The sequence below is a fragment of the Dermochelys coriacea genome, chromosome 9 (genome assembly GCF_009764565.3).
Source record: "Dermochelys coriacea isolate rDerCor1 chromosome 9, rDerCor1.pri.v4, whole genome shotgun sequence".
Taxonomy (NCBI): domain Eukaryota; kingdom Metazoa; phylum Chordata; order Testudines; family Dermochelyidae; genus Dermochelys; species Dermochelys coriacea.
The window spans coordinates 13863646-13885342 of record NC_050076.1 but is presented as its reverse complement, the minus strand read 5'-3'; the positions used below and the strand labels follow the sequence as shown (position 1 = coordinate 13885342).

The 21697-nt window shown below is 38.8% G+C and overlaps 1 protein-coding gene across 1 annotated transcript in view; it reads left to right on the top strand.

Moving 5' to 3' along the window:
- Positions 1 to 21697, top strand: part of NAALADL2 (N-acetylated alpha-linked acidic dipeptidase like 2) — a 901987-nt gene that overhangs the window by 553504 nt on the left and 326786 nt on the right. The window contains exon 7 of the mRNA XM_043492184.1: positions 20667 to 20817. Within this exon, the coding sequence (XP_043348119.1) occupies positions 20667 to 20817 (151 nt within the window). The remainder of the gene's footprint in view (positions 1 to 20666; positions 20818 to 21697) is intronic.

Below are 21697 nucleotides of genomic sequence, written 5' to 3'. Positions count from 1 at the left end.
TGAGTGAAAAGGCACCCTTGAGAACTCCCAGTATAATGTTTTGGTCATGAAAACAGTGCAGGCTTAACATAATTTGAATTTCTGGATTTCCAGGGGAACTTGGGAGAGGAGGATTAATGTTGATAGTTTATAAAAAAAAACTTACACAATTAAGGTTTTTTAATAACATCTTTAATATTTATGGCTTTCAAAAGGATTTTATCCACCGAGGCACACTTTTTATGTTAATTTCTTTTATCATTGCTAACTTGTGACTGTTTTTCTAATAAGTAAGATAAATAAGTTCATTTTCCTGTATTGATTTACATAAAGGCATGCTAACCAAATAGTGAAGCATTACTTGACTCTTCTCTGTAAATGAAAGTAAAATATTAATCAACCAATTAATATTATGCAGTTTCCCCAGATGATGTATAGATGTGCCCGAGGTTTTATACAATATATTCAGCATTGTTATGTATTGCATTTAGAAAAATAAAATTAAACCAGATATAAATATCTAAATACACAATTGGTATCTACAATATATAGACTGTGTTGTTCCCTTCAAAGCGTTATTCTAAAAGCACCAAACCTTACTGCCATGTACTGCCACATAGAACACAGTCAGCAGGAAGAGCAGTGAATGAGTTTGTTTTGCTTTTATAAGAAACAAAAGCTTTTCAAAAAAGATTACTAGACAGTAGTTGTGAGAATAGTGAAATCAGAGAAAGGAAAATTTGTTTCTCAGGACTGCTGTAGACAGTTGCATTTAAAAACAGCTGTCAGAGATCCTAAGCTCCAATTACCAATGCAGTAAATTTGCCTTACATTATTATAAGACTAAGGTTAATTATAATTTACGTGGCTTGGAAGAATATATGCTAATACTGAGGTACAGGCTACAACATTTACACACATGGGGCTAGTAAAACCACAAGGCTTCTTTCATTTTGCAGGGAGTGACACTAGGAAGGCTTTGGCCCATTGTATCTCCATATGATTATTTTGAGTTGCACTGATAAAAAATGCATTTAGGGAACCGATGGGGGAATATTGTAGAGTCTGAGTTGTAATTTTTCATAAGGTGAGGAGAGGCTGTTGGGGGATGAAAGATTGCAGGGTCACATTTGTGTGTAATGCCTCCATAGCTTCAGATCAATATTAGCATATCTGGTTGTTTACGTACATTTTAAAACTTGAGATTATCCAAGTAGCCATATTAAAAACCAGCTTAAGTTTGTTCAAGGGAAAATATTCTCCAAAATAAGTCTAACGTGGGATAGTGTAAACTACACCCAAATATCCTTTACTTGCAGAACTCTTCGGTGGCTTGGGGCCATTAAATGTACAGAGCCCAATTTATTTGGAGACAAATTCAGGGAAAATGTTTGTAAACATTGGCAATTATGCAGCATTAACATAGAAGCTAAGTGAATAATAGGAATGACATCCAAAATCCCAGGAGTAATTATAACGTACAACAGTCAGAAGCACACAAACATAAACACTTCTGACTGTCATATGAATTCAGTAAATACTTCACTGCTGTTTATCATGTTTAGCAGTGCCTCACATGCAGTATTAATTCTGCTATCTCTGTGCATGCCTGTCAGCCCGGGATCTATGTTCTTGTTAGTTCCTGCCCTGAAGAGTTTACAAACTAAGTAACACCACCACAGGCACTATCTGTTATGTGCTTGTACAATGCACTACTATAATATAAATAATTATGATAACATTGGAAATGCAGATGGTCATATTTAACCATAAAATAAAATTGGTAGTAGGTATCAAATCTGTAACATCTCACCTCTCAAAAATAAACCATTTGTGGACACACTGCATCCACACATGGGTGCACCAAGCTGAACAACAGAGTCCATGCAGATTGCAGTATGTGCATATTGTCTTATGCCATCCATATCAGAAATGGGACATATATTACATCTGCAATTGGTGCATTTTGTAAATACTCCAAGTCCCCCTCACACTGGCACCAATGTATGTCACAAATTCAGTGCCCAAAAGATGGAAGTCCAAGTTGTGAATTTCAGCAGTTTTAACTTACTCTCTTTTTGTTCCTTTTTGCTGCCTTTAGAAGGGTACGTTCACTTACGAACTTTGAGAAATGCTCTTGCTTGTAACACAACACAGTTCCTGAAACTTTTTATTTATTGTAATGAAAAGTACATTATCCCACTCCTACTTTTCTCTAAAATATCCCATTGCAATTGACACCCATTTAATCAATTTGCACTGTGTGTAACCGAAAAATAAAGAACATTCAGTAGATGTAGCCTATGGGGAAAAAACAAGCTGGAGTGTATTCAGTGATGCATAAATATAATCATGCATCTGATGAAGTGAGCTGTTGCTCACGAAAGCTTATGCTCAAATAAATTTGTTAGTCTCTAAGGTGCCACAAGTACTCCTTTTATTTTTTGCGAATACAGACTAACACGGCTGCTACTCTGAAACCTATAAATATAAGTAGCACTTCTTGAATACATTTAACATCATGTTTGCTTTTTTTAAATTATCTGTTAGGACACTGCATTAAATTATCATCAGGAACATGGGCTAAAATGTAACAACAATTTTGACTTGTAAATATCAGACAGAGAATTATGGTAGTTTGTTAAATCAGTGGTAACTATACCCACACCCAGATTTAGCTAAATATCCATTCTGTGAGTTTTCAGTTAAATGTATCCCAAGCATATGAATAAAGAACACTAGTAAGCAAATAAACTGTTAGCTCTGCTTCCATGTCCATTTAATCATTGACTTCTCCTCTCTGAGGTCCAGGAAGAGTGTCAATTATGCAGAGGGTGTTTTGGGTTGTAGACACCAATGCTCTGGGATCTGGGCTGAAATCCCAATTTATTTCAAATAGGTCACCAATTAGCCATCAGCTGGAAAGAGCTTTCAGTCTTTCAGATTTCTTCCATTGCCCCTCACGGTTCATTTGAAAGCCTCAATAACTCATTACCAACAGTGTGTCACCTATCCCCCTGTTTGATTAGCCTATTGTATATGATTAGGCTAAAAATGGAAAACACTGCTTAGGTTTTCCTCAAACTGTCTACTTCTTAAGAGTTAAGGGAGAAAAAAAAATCCAAATTGAAAACACAAATGCAAAATAATGTGTTTGGATGACAGATAGAATATCAAAGGGGCAAATTAGTATTCATAGATTCCAAGGGCAAAAGAGTCCATTGTCAACATCTAGTCTGATATCCTGTGTAACACAGGCCATAGAACTTCCACAAAATAATTCCCACAACATATCTTTGAGAAAAAAATCCAATCTTGATTTAAAAATTGTCAGTGATGGAGAATCCACTGCAACCCTTGGTAAATTGTTCCAAAAGTTAATTATCCTCTCCATTAAAAATATATGCCTTTTTTCCAATCTGAATGTGTCTAGAATATAAGAACATAAGAATGGCCCTACTGGGTCAGACCAAAGGTCCATCTAACCCAGTATCCTGTCTTCTGACAGTGGCTAGTACCAGGTGCCCCAGAGGGAATGAACAGAACCGGTAACCATCAAGTGATCCATCCCCTGTCGCTCATTCCCAGCTTCTGGCAAACAGAGGCTAGGGACACCATTCCTGCCCATCCTGGCTAATAGCCATTGATGGACCTATCCTCCATGAATTTGTCTAGTTCTTTTTTGAACCCTGTTATGGTCCTGGCCTTCACAACATCCTCTGGCAAGGAGTTCCATAGGCTGACTGTGTGATGTGTGAAGAAATACTTCCTTTTATTTGTTTTAAACCTGCTGCCTATTAATTTCATTTGGTGACCCCTAGTTCTTGTGTTTTATGAGAAGTAGTAAACAACACTTCCTTATCTACTTTCTCTACACCAGTCATGATTTTATAGACCTCAATCATATCTCACCTTAGTCATCTCTTTTCCAAGCTGAAAAGTCCCAGTCTTATTAATCTCTCCTCATACAGAAGCCGTTCCAAACCCCTAATAATTTTTGTTGCCCTTGTTGTTTAGCTTCAACCTTCAGCCATTACATCATGTTATACCTTTCTCTGAAAGACTGAAGAGCCCATTATCAAATATTTGTTCCCCGTGTATGTACTTACAGACTTGTAATCAAGTCACTCCTTAACCTTCCCTTTTAAGCTAAATAGATTGAACTTCCTTGTGTCTATCATTATGAGACATATTTTCTAATTCTTTAATCACTCCAGTTGCTCTCCTCTCCAGTTTATCAAGCTCCTTCATGAATTATGGGCTCTAGAACTGGACACAATATTCCAGTAGTAGTCACAGTAGTGTCAAATCCAGAGTTTAAAATAACCACTTTACTCCTATTTGAGATTCCCCTATTTAGGCATCCAAGGATATCATTAGCCTGTTTAACCCTAGGATCATACTGGGAACTTAAGTTCAGTGGATCATCACCACTATCCTCAATCTTTTTTCAGAGTCACTACTTCCTATCATAGAGACTTCAGCCCATAATATAGACTGCATTCTTTGTTCCTAGATGTATACCATCCACATTTAGCCATATTAAAATGCATATTTGCTTGTGCCCATCTTACCAAGCCATCTATATCGCCTTATCAGTGACCTCCTCTTCATTATTTACCACTCTCCTCATTTTTGTGTCATCTGCAAACTTTATCAGTGATAATATTCTGTTTTCTTCCACGTCATTGATAAAAATTTGAAATAGCATTCAGCAAAGAACCAATCTCTTTGGGATGCCCCTTAGAAATACACCAGCTCAATGATGATTGCTTGTTTACAATTATATTTTGAGACCTATCAGTTAGCTAGTTTTAACCATTTAATATGTCCATGTTAAGCTTATATCATTCTTGGTTTTTTTTAATCGAAATGTCAAATGTCTTACTGAAATCTAAGTATATTACATCAATGCTATTACCTTGATCAACCAAATCTGTAGTCTCATAAAAAAAAAGATATCAACTTAGTTTGAGGTTTCAGAGTAGCAGCCGTGTTAGTTTGTATTCGCAAAAAGAAAAGGAATACCAGTGGCACCTTAGAGACTAACAAATTTATTAAAGCATAAGCTTTCGTGAGCTACATCCGATGAATCCGATGCATCCGATGAAGTGAGCTGTAGCTCACGAAAGCTTATGCTTTAATAAATTTGTTAGTCTCTAAGGTGCCACCGGTACTCCTTTTCTTTTTAAGTTAGTTTGACAGGCTCTATTTTCCCTAAACCCATGTTGACTGGCATTAATTTGGGATGCAGGATCCTAAACTACACATCAACATATGTTCTGTTAAACTTATATTTACTACTACTTATTTAAGTCCAGTTGTTGTCCCTTATCACACTGAGTAGTACCTTAGTCAATGGGACTATTCACAGAGTAAGGTACTACTAAAACTTGAGTGTGATGACCGTCATCTTGGCTGATACACTGGTGATTGAACTGAGGGCCTCCAGAGCTAAAATTATGAGCTGTTACAACTTGAGCTAAAAAGCCAAGTCTCTGCAGCAACTCACATCCTCTGTGGATTGGATAGAGCAAGGCCTGTAATACACACTCAACAGTGGGTTACATCAGTAAAGGTATTGCAATCTGGCCCTTATTTAACATGTATTGATGACTTCTTGTGACTCACTGTTTCATTATTATTGATAGGGTCGGTAGAAAACAATTTTTTGAAGAATTATCAAAACTTACAAACACCGAAAAATCTTCCAAACATTTTCCTAAACCCAGAATACTTCAGTAGGTGCCAGGGTGGTAATCTTAACATGAGACAAGACATCAGCTTATTCAGAAGAAACTATTATTTGTATTTATGAGGTCCCTTTTGTGAGCCTGCTTTTTGTCTTAAATATTTTGATAGTGATCTCTGTAAGCATATATGCTGATGCAGATATATCATGGCCAAACCCGTAAGGCCATGTACCGCCCATTATCTATCAATAAGAGTTGTGTGCAAGGATGAAGTGCATTTGTGGGCCACCGATTACAGCTAGAAGGGTTTTTTCCACCAAATGCATCCGATGAAGTGAGCTGTAGCTCACGAAAGCTTATGCTCTAATAAATTTGTTAGTCTCTAAGGTGCCACAAGTACTCCTTTTCTTTTTGCGAATACAGACTAACACAGCTGCTACTCTGAAACCAGCTAGAAGGGTTTTTCACTTCTTTTAGCTTTCACAGCTGAATCCACATTTCTGAAAGGTTACTGACTGGAGCTGTTGACTTTCATTGAAGATTATGTGACTGGGAGTGTTCCTTGCCTTTGTGGCTCTCTATAGGAGGCCCTGAAGTTCCACTAGACCCTGCCCAGGGAAGCAGTGAAGTGTCAGGACAGGAGCAGCAAAGGTGGGTCCTCCTAGAGAGGCCTCACATAAGCAGCCAATCAGAGCCCAGCAGGCTCAGATAAAAGTAGCTGCTGGGGCTTAGCCAGTCAGTTCATGGCTAGGACAAGGGAGGGGGTGGGGACGGGGGCGGGGGCGTAGGCGTATGCTCTTCTGTGAGAGAGAGAGAGAGAGAAGAACTGAGGATACTGACCCTGAGATAAGACTGGAGATAAAAGTGACATAACTAAGTGAAATGGGATGAAGTTAAGAAAGTGAAAATATAGGGTAATTATTAAAATTGCTTCCTAATTATTAAGCTGGGCAATTTTTTTCAGGGAAAAAAAATTCAGGGCACCAAACCTATTCACACATTCAGATGGAATTCAGCAAACGTTTTGGCTGGAAAAGATTTTTTATTTTTTTTTACATCATGACAGTTTGTTTCATCCATTTGAAAATTCTTTTAATTTCAACATGGCATTTCCTTTTGAGATATAGCTATCTTTAAAAAAAAAAATAAAGGATAGAAAAATTATCCAAGACCGAAATCAAAGTAACCAGCTTCCCCCCCACTCCACCCCCCACCCCATTGAAAAAAATATTGTGGATCAAAACCACTTGTAGTTAAACAAAACAAAAATCCCAAAATGAAACAGTTGTTTATCAATCGCAGTGTTTTTTTATCATTTTTTTTCTCCTTTAGTTTTTTGTTTTGGCAAGGAAAAACAAAGCAGCTTCAGTTCAAAACTAAACAATATTTTTTTTTTTATTCAGCCCGCAAACAAACATCATGGAGAATGGTGGAAGACCTGTTTTTAGGACACTTGTATTGAGACTGCATCACAATCTGTCATTGGCGTTTGTAATGTGACAAACTTCATGACCAGTGCAGTTCATCACTGCAGGTATTGAAGGCCTTGGGTAAAATTGGATGGTGTTGTCCTGGTATTTTTTCTAACTTGTGCCCATCTGCCCAAGGCCTCTTCAGTGCTGTCACAGTCTAGCAGTATTGAGGCCGTGCCTCCATTCCCCCGAGAAAGCCCTTGGCATGTTCCTTGTGCCAGCAACTCATACACAGCCCAGCACCTCCTGAAACTGCCATTAGGCATGTCTGCACCACTTCCACTGTAAGTTATGGATTGATAGCCACAGTAGAGACCGTAAAACATAGGTCAAGGCCTCCCCAGATTTTTTTTAATATATATTTCACCAGGGTTGTGAGTATCTCCTTATGTATCTTTGTTTGTCTGTTGTATTGGTCACACTGTTTGGAGTGGCTCATGACAGTGAGTGCCTAACTGTCAAAAACAGGGCAGATACCCCAAACTGGTGGTGAGTTCTGTAATTAGATTTCCCCAACCAATAACAAATGTGAAATCCTGGATCATTACAGCAGTCTTACCATGGAATCACAGACAGTCTCCTTAGACTGTCCTGTCTATCTTGCCACCCAGACAAACTGGATTTAGTGATAAATGGGCACTTACACCAAAAATCTCACACGCAAAAATTAAGTTGCTTCTAGTCCCAAGAGACTAGTCCCTTACGTAAGATCAGTTGGTACCCTAGATCTTACACCAAAGACAACACCTGTAGCCAACCCTGTAATAAACTATCTAAAGGTTTATTAACTAGGAAAGAGAAATAAGAGTTATTTTCAGATTAAAGCAAGCAAAGACAGTCACACAAATGAGTTATCATCTAATCCCAATAATGATAAAGTTGAAGTGAGTGATCTGTCAATTCAAAGTGCCTTTCAGAGAAGACCCAGGGCTTATCCTTGGGGAAGTCTGTCTCAGTTTAGATTCTCTGATTCCCATACCCGGGTTCACAAGTTCAGAGAAAACATTTTCAAAGTTATAAAGCAAAATTTACATATTTTCTTATAGCATGAAATACCAACATTAAAAGTAAGATTAATGCATGCATCAATTTACAAACATTTCATAGTTTCTTATAAGACTAATACCTGTTTTGAGCAGAACTAATATACATGTGAACTGGTCTGGTCTCCAGCTATGAGTCTGCCAGTTCTTAGCTAATGCATGCAGCCTGGACAAGAGCTGGCATTTGGCCTGCCACCGTTGAGTGCTCACTCAGTAGAGAGAGAAAATATTGGAAATAAATAGTCTAAAATGGAGTTATAAACAGCTGGCAGAATAATGCATTCATTATTTACAAGGAAATGCTATCAGAGTTTTGGAATGTTTCTTTTGTTTGCTTGTTGAAATGTTTAATGATATTTATTACACGCACAGTGCTCCACTACATGGTTACTTAAAATATGTAGTATTTCATGGAGACTGAGGAATGCAATAACAGTGTAAAAGATTTTGTGTCATATACTCATCAAATAATGTAAGCATTTTTTTCTGGATTGTAAGCAATTCAATTATTTTGTTTCTGAAATAAATTAAGTAAAGCGTATTGAGTCCAACCAGCCCTTGTTTCCGGGGAATTGTAGTTCAATTTCAATTTTAATTAGAATTGAACATTGTGGATTTCTTAGCACTGGTAAGCAAGTTCTGGCAATAAAATATGCACTCCATTTGTATTAAAACTTCCTGAAATTTAGTGCAGGGAACTGGCAGTATATCTGGTTTATATTTAAACATCCAAGTATTCTATTATAAAAATTTGCATTTTTAAAAACTGCTGTTGTGTAACAAATTACTTTTATTTTATACAACTGCAATCACGACAAGAACAGACAGTAAAAATATGGGACAAAATATTTAATTCTGTATAAGCTTGGTATTGTGTTCTTGCGAGTGTGACCTTAGGAGTTTTGCCTGTATAATGATTGCAGGAATGGGCCAGATTGCTTTTTGGTATCTAATGAGTTTAGAGATTGGGGAAGAGGGGAAACAAACAAACAAAACAAAAAGCTCTGCCAGGGTAAAACCAGGGAGAAATATTATGCAATGATCCCAGGGAACAGCACCCAGGAGCAGGCCATGGACTGAACTGTGACTCAGAATCAGAGTTTGGTCCCTGGTATCCTCTTGCTTCATCCTCTGTGTAGGCTCAGTTGTCAAAACTCTGCTCACTTCTCACCCACCTTTGCTGGAGAGTGAGCAGCTGTCCCATGCAGGCTGCTTTCCCATGCTTGATGCTGTGATAGATCCACAGTGCTGCTAGTCTGCACATGAGCTCCCAGTGCAACGCTATGGCCAAAAGGACTAATGTGACCACGGTGGATATATAAACAGGGGAATCTCAAGTAGGAGTAGAGGGGTTATATTACTTCTGTATTTGGCACTGGTACAACCTCTACTGGAATACCATCTAGTTCTGGTGTCCACCGTTCAAGACAGAAATGGAGTTAAAAAGATTGGAAACCATGCCTTTTAGTGATATATTCTAGGAGCTCAGTCTGTTCATCTTAAAAAAACCAGATGGTTAAGGGGTGACTAGATTACAGTCTATAAGCACCTACATGGGGAACAAAAAAAAATTGATAATGGGCTCTTAAATCTATAAGAGAAAGGTATAACATGAACTGTTAGCTGGAAGTTGAAGCTAGACACTTTCAGACTGAAAATAAGATGCAAATTTATAAGCAGTGAGGGTAATTTATCATTGGGGCAGCTTAGCAAGGGTGATTGTGGGTTCTCTGTTACTGGATTTTTTTCTAAAAAATATACTGTAGTTCAAACAGGAATTGAGTCAGGGAAGTTCTATGGCCTATGCTTTGCAGGAGGTCAGACTGGATAATGACACTGATCTCTTCTGGAATTATAATCTATGAATTTATACATTTCTATCTGTCGTTCTTATGACGATAAATTCATCAAAGATTGAACTTTTTGTCATGATGCTTTGGTGTGGTACATAGTGTCAACAAATTTCTGACAACAAATTTAATTTTTATTAAGTTTCATAGAACTGTTCAGAATTATGCCAAGAAGTTGTTTACTTCAAATTTAGTACATTTTCCACCTTGTTAAACTTTTGTGGGGAACAACCTGTCATTTATAAGATCAGTTACCCACATTTCCAGCTACTTGCAGTTTTAAGCACCTGGGTCCTTTTCCCACTTTTGTTTGTTCAATGTAACTGTCATGTTATTCATTAGACAAGGACAGTTTTTGAGCTGTATGGCAAAGATATATTCTTTTCATCATCCCAGAGCACTCAGGCATTAAACTGGATATGTCACCCGTCTACTATAGTATCTTAACACAACACCTTGGGGTGGATCAGTGAATGTATAAGCCTCCTGGGGTACTATTTAACCAAACAATTCTCTTGAACTCTTCCCCCAGACATCTGTGATGGGAAATGTAGCAGCATGATTAAACATTTAATGTAGTGTTCAAAAATTAGATCAGAGCTAAAATGGACCTTTGCTACCTTATTTGTTAAAAATGTGGGCTAGAAGATTTATATAAAAATGTAGATGTGCGTACATCTTTTCCCTCTAGTCTCAACTCAATATAGCAGCTCACGAGTGCACTGTTTTATAGCAAATGAATAAGAGGGTGGTAGCATCCAATTAAATCTGCACTGTGCAAAGTTTTATTTTTCTCCTTGAGAAATTTGTTTTAGATATTAAAAAGCAGGATATCCATGAGGTTCTCGAACACTTGAAATGGTGTTATCCTCCCAATTGATAGTGTTAGGCATTGCCAATTATGCTTGCAAGGCCTTATTAGTTTAATTGGGACTTGAGCAGGAAAGAATAATTCACTAACAACTTGTAACCTGTCCAGCTAGTAAAGTAGGACCTCTGATTCATTAATGAACAACTCCTATTACCCATTGCACTATGAACTTACAAAATGCACCTGTTCAAACTGAGTCAGGTTATTTATTATGACCAATGCCACCTAGCCATGTTGCATAGAAGTGTAATTATAATCCTAGGTCCTGATCCTGCAAACACTTATGCACATGCTTAATTGTAAACAAATGACTAGTCTCATTGACTTCAGTGGGACTGTTAACTAGAAGCTTATGGGCACAGGGGTTAAGTTATTCTAGGATTGATGTGCTAGTATTATAATGGACAAGGAATACTGTCTTTTTGTGTGTGTAGTGCATGTACTACTGCTTTTCTCATTGAAAAACATAGGAGGGGCTCTTAGTTCAACCTTTGGGAAGCCGCTTTTTGCTTTAACAATTTATCAAACATTATACAGAGATGACATTCCTACATCGTTAATAAGGCCAATAAAAAACTAAACCCAATCTGTCAAAGGTAAATCCTATGATTGGGTGGAAGTTTTTTCACAAACTTTGAGAGAAATAAAAACAAACAAACAAACAAAAAAACCCAAACCAACCCAGAAAATCATTTTCAAAATATTTGGATTGTTTTTTAAATATATTTGAATATTGAATTTTATAGTATTTAAAATAAGGGGTGGCCCCAATATGCAGATTCCTAGAATAGCTGTCAGTGGAGAAGGTCTAAAAAATTCCCGTTATCTAAATGCCTAGGCAATGATCAGGCCCTAACACAGTAACAGTAAAGAACCAGCTGTAGCATTTGTGGTGCTCTTAGAATTGAGGCATTTGAATGCAGCCCTAGAAGTAGACAAAAGTTTTGGAGAACCTCAGGGTATGTCTACATTGCAATTAACACCCTCCCCCGGTTTGGCTGTGCTAGCTGACTCAGGCTAGGAGCTGTTTAATTGTGGCATAGATGTTTGAGCTCTGGGATGTCTGAGCTCCCACCTCACAGGCTCTAGCCCAAGCCAGAACGCCTATACTGCAGTGAAACAGCCCCTTAGACCAAGACCTGTGAGTCTGAGTCATAGAATCATAGAATATCAGGGTTGGAAGGGACCTCAGGAGGTCATCTAGTCCAATCCCCTGCTCAAAGCAGGACCGATCCCCAATTTTTGGCCCAGATCCCTAAATGGTCCCCTCAAGGATTGAACTCACAATCCTGGGTTTAGCCGGCCAATACTCAAACCACTGAGCTATCCCTCCCCCATCAGTTGGCATGGGTCAGCCAGGGATGTCTGATTGCAGTATAGACATACTCTAAGAGAGACACTTGGGCCATGTGGTGTGCTGTTGATTTTGCCACATTCCCCATAAGCATTGCCGCATGCATTTGGCTAGACAAGAAATGACCTTATCCCAGTGACACATCCAAACCCTTATTCTCCATTGGCTGGTGCCTTGTGGTGGTGTTGCAAATGCAATGTAAAATATTATTGTTTAGTAGTAGCCTTGCACGCACTTGGTACAGATTCAAATGACTACATTAGGTAAAAGGTGAAAACTTGGATCCACAGAGCCTGAAATGCCCCAAGATGATTAAAAAGCTCCACACTTAGGACTTTTAAAATTGAGTTTAATTAAAAATAACTTGTTTTTATTACATTTGCTAAATAAAATGACTTATCTCAGTATTAGGGTACTTTACCAGTAATAGGCATATTTTTTCCACACATTGATCATTGTTATACTTCTCCACTCACTTTTAGGCCTCTTTACACTTGTCGAGTGGTGTAAAGGGACCTTAATATAAATGAAAATCACACACACACACTAAAGACACACAGGCACATTTTCTGTGTAAAAAGGGGTTGGATTTATATTAACTATACATTTTTGGTAATACAAAATAGTAGCATATGGCTAATATGAATGTTTAATGGAGACAGGGTCCTGTATTTGAGGGCAATTTCAGCATAAGATAGCATGCTGTGCTAAATGCCCTTTAGGAAATATAAGCTGTTTTAAATGACCCTGGCAGTATATTAATAATTAAAATATATAATAACCCAGATAAAATGAAAAAAATTGAACACTAATCTGCTGCTAGAAAATGTACCATAGTTATTTTATAGTCATTATATTGTGATCACACACAGTGGGTTGCATAATGAAACTGAGAGTGGAATGTGACCCAGTAAAAAAAAGAAAAATGTCACTTGATTTGTGTTGTCGCTGAGATTGAATAGGAAAAGTGATCTCTTACTTGAATGGGTATCCTCTTACATTTAGTAAAATTGTATAGCTGAGTTTCATGTCTTCCCTTATCCTACAGCGAGTCAGAGACTTCGGATCTGATTCTCCACTGTCCTGCACCTTGTGCAACACTGGAAGCATGTTCCACTCACTTTGCACTCACTCTGTGCCAGTGTACATGACTGCACAAGGTACAGGGCAATGGAGGATCAGGGCCAGTGTATGGTATGTTTCCACCTATCGAGAGGCAAGCAGGTAAAAATAGGTGGTCACTCATAGGTAGTTAAATAAGATGGTAGATAAGAGCCAACACTTTGCTTTGCCCCAGCCTCATTTTTCCTTTCCCACTCTCTTAGAGACAGCAAAGGAAAGAAGAGGGAAAAGGGAATAAAGATGACAGAAAAAGGATTAGAAGAAAGACAGATCAGAGTGTCAGATCAGATCTGAGAGCCAAGTCAAGACTCCTGTTGGGGGAGAATCTGATTCCATGCATCCTCTCCAGGTATCCTGGGGCAGTCATCAGGGTTTTCTAAGACTTTGGCCATTCGTCCTTGGCTATTTATTTACTCCCCAAATCTTCAGGCTGGAAGAGGGAAAGTTGCAGCTGTAGGAAGGAAGCTGGAAGATGGTGTGAGAAAGTGTACATTAAATCAGAGTAAGGAGTACTTACATTTACACCCTTATTTCAACTCCTTGGTGTACAAGCTAAACCAACTTTGGTCTCCCTACCCATTGATAGGTCTGGTATAACTGGGCCTTACACAATCTGAGTTCAAGGGAGTCTAAGTTAGTGTGAAGGGTCTAATTTACATTACCTTAAGCATCACTTCTGATTTTCACCCCTAGTCTCTGATGTGTTGTAGGATTGCGGAAGAAAAGAAACTCTACAAGATAAAATAATTTACTGGTAATTATCTTTGTATCCTCTTCTTTTCTTTCCCAATCGTATCTCTACCCTCTCATGTTTCACTTCACATGGTCTCCCTTGCTTCATGATACATGGGCTTGTCTTCACTGCAGAGTTAAGTGTTGCTTCTAATTCAAGTCCCTCCCTCCCCCCACAAACACTTAACTTGAATGTGGTGGTGCTTTTAATTTGAGTTGGCTTGCCTGTCAGATGCTATAGGCTACAGATTGAATTGACAAAGCTTGTCAATTGCTAATACCACCTTTTAGTTTAACTTGAGACTCATTTTGCACTGAGGCCATTCTCCTTTGAGGTAGGCTATCGTGAGAGAAGTTACCTTAAGTGAAGATAACTCAAGTTAAGTCTGCTATGAAGACATACCCCTTCTTTACAGAATGTGAGAAGTGGTGAGTGCAGCAGTGTAAACTGTTTGGGGCAGGGATTTTTTTTGTTTTGTTCAGTGTTGTGGAGCCCTGTTCCAGAACTGGAGTTTCTGGGCACTAGTGCAATATAAATAATAAATAAAATAATCTTACCTTCCTATATATAAGCGTGTCCATACTCATAATTGTATGAGGTGAGATTCTTTTGAGTACACCAGCAGTACTAAGTAGTACTAAAATAATTACATAGGAAAGAGGTCTTGTTTTTTTTCCCAGAACAGCAGTCTGAATGATCAAAGTGACAAAAGACCCTTCTCAGCATTGATAAACTGTGAAATGCACTTAAAAGTTAGTTGGTTGTTTTTTTAAAAATTAAATTAGTGTTTTGAGGTGTAATGTTTGTGCTAGCCATTTTCCAGAAAAATGCCATCCTCTTTGATGCCAGAAATCTGCTATATAAGATTGTAAATTAATATGCAGTGCTTGAATATGTATCTTGTGTACTGTATTACATGAAAAATTCTTCCATTGGAAATACAAAATATTTAACAATAACAAAAGGGTTGCTTCTGATATTTATCCTGTAGAGCAGCGGTTCTCAAATGGGGGTCTGTGGACACCTGGTAGTCTGGGAGGGTATCCAGGAGGTCTGCAAGTCATGTCTGGGGCCACCAGCCCCACTGATCAACTCCTCCCCCTCCTTTTCAGTGCCTCCTGCATGCTACTGAACAGCTCTTTCTGGAGCAGGCAGGAGGCACTGGGAGGGAGGGGGAGGAGAGAGGATGGGACGTGCTCAGGGGCGGCGGCAGAAAGAGGTGGGAAGAGGAGGGGCAGGGGTGGAGCAGGGGCGGGAAGAGGTGGGGGGTGGTGGTAGGGCCCTGGGCTGAGTGGGGGTTAAGCACCCCCAGGGAAAATTAGAAGCTGGCTTGGGGGTCTGGGGATCCTCGGGTTGCTAAAGTTTGAGAACCGTTGCTGTAAAGCATAGAAATTGCAGGGGAGAGGGGAATCAAGACATAAGATGGCAAGGGGAACAGGGGACAGGGAGGAGGACAGACAAACTGAGGCCTTGAAACTGCAACTGACTGTATGTACAGAGTCCTACTAACTTCAGAGGGGATTCAGATGGACACAAAGACATGGTCATGAACAGTCTGTTGCAGATTTGAGGATGGCATGAGTCTGGTCACACTTTATATTAAGGTTTGATTTATAATTAAGTTATTAAGAGTCAGTGATGATCAATACCTCTTCTGATAAATGGTTTATCAATTGTTACCGTGCACAACAGTCAAAACATAACATCTTCTACTGATGTGTACTGTGTTCTTGACAGTGACATGCTTATAACATATTAACCATTTATAAATCACTTCTAAGTGGAATCTTAATATAATGTGTGATTGAGAGTGAACTAAAGTGACCAGAGGTCAGGTGCCCATTGTGGTCTTATTTAGTTCAGTTTAGAACATGCCTGTGATGGGGGGTATAAATCCTGCACCAGTGACAGAGGGGTTACAGAGCTGCTGTGGGCAAGGCTGGCCCTGCCCCTCTGACCCTGTCCATCATATCAGGAATGGAATAAGGATATAAAAGCAGGCAGTTCCCAGTAGTTGCTGTGCAACATAGTGAAAGATCAGACAGTGTCTCTACAGCTCCCAAGGGAGAATCCTGGAAGCCTTGAGGGGAACTGCTCTCAGGGAGGCCATTGACCAGCGCCCTCTCCCGCTCTGTCCCCTGCCTACAAGGACACAATAACCCAGGTATAGTGGCTGGGAGGAAAGGTTTGCCAAGCCGCAATGCTAGCTGTTAGACAGTTGGTACCACTACCCTCTAGCCTGTTTGGGGTTAGGAAATCTGAGGCCATACTAAAGGGATTAGGGGAGGGGAAGTCAAGAGCCCCTTCCCTTCAAACCCAAGTGGACTATTTGACTTAATTTGTATCACCGAGACCCCTATTTAGGCAAATAGGGCGGGGGGAGAGAGGGTTTTTCAGTATCTGTACAATTCATCAGGATCCTGAGAATTGTGGCAAAGCCACTATACCACACTCAAAAAGGTGTGCATCTGTTATCCTAAGCTCCTTTGACAAAATTTAGAGACAATTCCATTAAAAGCCAGCAGTTATCCCACAATAAAACCTGCCCCTCTCTACCCCCTGCAAAAAAACCCAACCAAACAAAGCCCCCCAACCAAACCCAAATTTTTCCCAACACTTCCCTGTTCATGGATCAGCTTTCTCACTCTCCAAAGGCCTTTGTAAAATGTTAGGCCTTTATTGCATCAACAGCCATTTATTCTCTTAACTGTGCTGTTGCCAGCTTGGCAGTGAAAATCCGGGTTTGAGAGTAAGAACTCCTGGGTTTTATTCTGAATTCTGCCACTGACTTACTGTATGATTGGGGCAAGACGATTAAGGTCTAAAAGTGGGATTTTCAAGAGCTCTCAGTGTTAGCCCAACTCCTCTCCCAGCAATTAGGGCAACACTGAAAAATCCCAAATTAAAGGTCCAGCTTTTCTGTTTTTGTCAGAAATGGTTGAGTCATGGAAACAGGAACTGTTTGCAGGAAAGGGTTGGTTTCCATAATCTCCCAAACTGAAAAAAAAAATGAAAAGAAAATGTTTTTGAAATTGTTGAATAATCTTGTTTTGACATTTTCTAAATGAAAAGTTTCATTTTCTGGTTCAGAAAGACCCCCCCCCACTCCCTAATAATGTCACTTATACAACATCCTCTTCTCTGTAACCATGGCAGCAGCAGTAGCTGTTGCATTGTGTGATTATGACCTATGCAGCCTTTCTTAATGAAACAGAAGAATTTAATATTGGAAAAATATTTTTTAAAATGTAAAGTTTTTAAAATACATTTCAAATAAATGAAATGACTTTGTACATGTTTACTGCCTTTTCTATTTCTGTTATTATTTATTATAATAAATGGAGAGATGAAGGAAAAGATGAAACTGGAGAAGACTATGGACACTGAAGAAAAGAGGCAACTGTGATTTTAAACACACTGTCAAACAACTTGGCTTTTAATGCTGCTTCTTTCTCTTCTCAATGATTCCCCACACCATTTATTATCTGGATGTCTATCTGAAGATGGAAGTAAAAACAAGAGGCAGAACATTGCAATAGCTAACTGACGTGCCACTTTCTATTGTTGCTCATGCATTACATTTTAGGACTCTCACTCATATTAACCCTTTAAAAACCACCTATTGTACTCCTTTAAAACGTGATTCTACAAACTCTTACTCATGTGAGTTGTCTTTACTCAAGCAGATAGTCCTACTGTCTTCCACAGGTTACTTATTTGAGTAAGATTTGTAGGATGGACTATGATGTTACACAAAACTACAGTAGAGTTGCACTTTTTACACAACATCTGAATTTGACCCCTGGTTTGGAAACAAGGACTAAGGACCATATATCATTGCAAGATTAGTACTTGCAAAGAAGGCCATTAGAATACAGCAGTATGCTGTAGCTAAGAGTGCACACTGGATTTTCCCATCTTTAAATAAAAGCAAAGATAGATGTGAACTAGTTTTGAAGCTTGAGCCGAAGACAGAGTGTAATACCACAGAAATAATAAAGCCATGCCACAAACAACTGTGCTAAAGTCCAATATTTAACAAAGCAAAAAGCCAAAAAATAAAATAAATAAATGTATCCAAAGAGAAGCAAAAGGAAAAAAAAGAAAAAGCATAGGGAAACGGACAGTGAATAACAAGATGGAGAAAAGTTACCATACTATAAGGTTTCAGTAACAAAGTTAAAACAGGATGTTGTGGTCCAGAAAGCTAATACACTTGCAGTTACTCCTGACATCTTGTAATAGCCACTCAACAGGTCATTGACAATGTGCAGTTAGAATGCAGGGCTGGCCTTAGAGGTGGGTAATCAGGGTAGTCACCAAATTGCTCAGCTGTTTTTTGTTTGTGTTTTGTTTTTACTCAGTGGGCACTAAAAACATTTTCCATCCTGAGGCCAAAACACAAAGGGCCAGTGTGAGGTCCCTGGAACAGATGTTTTAGAAATAGATCCAAATTGTGCAATTGAGTAATAATTTTGAACATTTATCTATTGTATATATTTTTGTTAGTGATGCTAGAAAATACATAATAAGAGAAATGGGGGTTGCACTTTTAAGAATGGGATGGGGGTACACTGAGTGAGCTAATTCAGAGTAAAGTGTTCAGTGTATGTAAAAAACAATGAGGAGTCCTTGTGGCATCTTAGAGACTAACAAATTTATTTGAACATAAGCTTTCTTGGGCTAGAATTCACTTCATCAGATGCATGGAGTGGAGGCTGGCCAGTAGCTGGGCACCGAGGAGGTCTCTGTCTGCAAGATGCTCTTAGAGCAGAAGGTTTGAGTTTCCAGAATAAACGGGGTTCTCTTTGAAAAGCTGAGCCTTGTGATTAAGAGTGCAACACCAGCTTTGGTGACAGACCTCTCAAATACTGAAGTAGCCTCAGACATAGTACAGGTTGATCGGTCCATTGCTGATATACAGGGCTGTGTGGGGAAAGATAATTATGTTTCCTGGAGAATTTCAATATGTTGAAATTTGTTTTTTATTCCAGTTCAGAACCAAATTCCAACATTTCATAATTCTCTGTAAAAGGGAAAGCTTGAGGGTCCCCAGATCAGAGACCATCTGCATGGATGGCTGCCTTGAAGCTGCAGATTCTGAGAACCCTGGCATTCCTAGCGCCAGGATAGTTCAGCTGGCTGGCTGACCCCAAGCTGTGGGTCCTATAAGTCCAGGGTCCTCAGCAGTGCAGCTGGTGAGCTGACACAAAAGAAGGCAGGTTTCCAAAGCTGTCTTGTTTCTAGACAAATTTCACTGAAATTGAACCATCTCTGCAGACTGTTTTGATTTCAGTGAATTGGCAAATTTCAAAGACAATCTGTTTTGTCAACTTTTTTTTCTGACCAGCTCTACTGATATGCCCCATGACTTTTCCCAGGATAGTTTCCTCTTTCCGTCATCTGCCATTTCACCTGTCAGAAAAACAACCCAATAAACCCCATCTTATAGAGAGGCATGTCAATCTTCTTATTTGCAGAGCAGGTATTAGGATGGAGCTTGTAGCTGTGGTCCACTTCTGAGGCCTCACAAAGACTAGCTGAGCCCGTGTCCCTCACCCACTTCAGATTCCACTTGGTGCTGTTGCCAGAAGTCAGGTTGCCCTTCTTTTTCAAAAATCCAAGTAGGATCATTCCTCAATCAGCCACCCAATGCACCAACAGATGGGAAATAGACCGTGTCACCTGATGATGTGCTGGATTATAGAGGAGCTCCTTGTTACATTTTTAACAGCCCATTATTGATTTCGTGCTACTGAAGGAATCTAGAATCTGAATTTCTAGAGTAAATTAATAGAGACAGTTTTAGTGGAGGCATGATTTATCTGGGCAGAAACAAATCTGTTTACATTGCAATGCCTACATATTGGCCGCTGGAAGACTTTTTCCCCCCTTGAAATGAAAGCTTGAAATTTGCAGCATGTTGCATCATGCTACAGTACTTTGGAGAGACTAAAAAAAGTAAGAGCAACATTTTTTTTTTGAACCAGCATTTCCCCCCCTGCCCCCTTAATAAAAATTAAGTTTTTAATATTAACTGTCAGTTTATATATCAACTCCTAAGTGCACATAGTATAAACCTCTTAAAATATAAGCAACAATGCAATCTAATTTTAAAAATGAAGGCATTATTTTTATCTACTCCAGTTATTTAAAATATGACATAATTGACAAGGCCCCAATTAAGCTATGTGCATAAGCATTTGACTAACTTCTACACGACTGCTCATATGCTTAAGGTGAGCCATGTACTTCCATACCTTGCTGAATCAGGGACTAACTGATGTAGTTACAACACAGTACTTTGCAAAATTTAGATCGACTTTAGGTTAATATTGTCAGATCAATTCATTTCATGTGCTGTATAATTTATGTTTAAATGATAGCTTATTTTTGCCATTATGCGTGGAAAATGTCTTTTAGGTAAATGTGGGGAAACAGAGTTAAATTACTGTGTTTTTCTTTTCTTCTTTTTTTAATGTAGAAGCTACAGTATTGTCGTGTCAAAGCGTTTTGTTAATAGTCACCTTTGTTTCTCTGTTTCCTCAGCTTTCTCTGTTAGAAGAGGCGGGGTTTGGAGGCGTCCTTCTTTATGTTGATCCTTGTGATTTACCAAAGACTCAAAATCTTAGTGATAAAGCATTCATGGTTTCCCTAAACAATGGAGGAGACCCATCGACACCTGGTTATCCCAGTATTGGTAAGTACTATTTGAGTAATGTCCAGTTAAATGGCATTTTAAATTTGATTGTAATAATACATGAGCTGAAATAATAAGCCCAATCCTGGTCTCAGGTACAAACCCTGAGTAAAAGGGCTTTGCGCAGAGGAGCAATATGGTTGAAGGGATAAATCCACAATCATAACCTAAATGTAGGCTATAGAATTGTGCAACTGGCATCCAAAGGCTACTGCAGACTCTTGGTAGGAGTAGCTGGACTACACACCTCCTTATGCTGGCTTTTGTCAGTACATTCACACTCCACCATTAACCCATGTAGAGAGCCACTGTACAACAATTCTCTTCACAGCTCAAAGGTTTGTGTTGAATTGGGCTTTCCAGGATCAGTCCCCTACTAATGAAGCAATTTCCATTACATAGTGGGGTTTGTGCTCCCATGTTGTGGATGATGGTGGCAGTTGGCTATAGATATAAGTGCAGTGTAATCAGAAAAGATTATAGCAATGATCTCTTGTACAATCATTGCCAATAACACTTTCATATGATATATGTTCTACTTGCCTAGTTTCAGTTCTACCAGAACAGACCTGGTCATTTCAGCTAATGAACTTCTGCTTTGTTAAGTGATAGGAAGGCAAATGCATTTTTTTGAAATATCTGAAATTAAAAAAGACGTTAATTAAACATAAATGTTAGTGTGCCACAACAACGGTTTTGAAAATAATTTCCACCTGCAGCACATCAGAGTATACGTTCTATTTAAAATATTTGTTCTAGCAGTTCAGTGAATGTGTGTTCTGTCTGTCTGCTATCTTTTCAGCTTTACAACCTCCTTTAATATCTAGCTAGATGGAAAAAAGTATTAAGAATCATGCTATGAGTTTGTGACAAGGCTTCA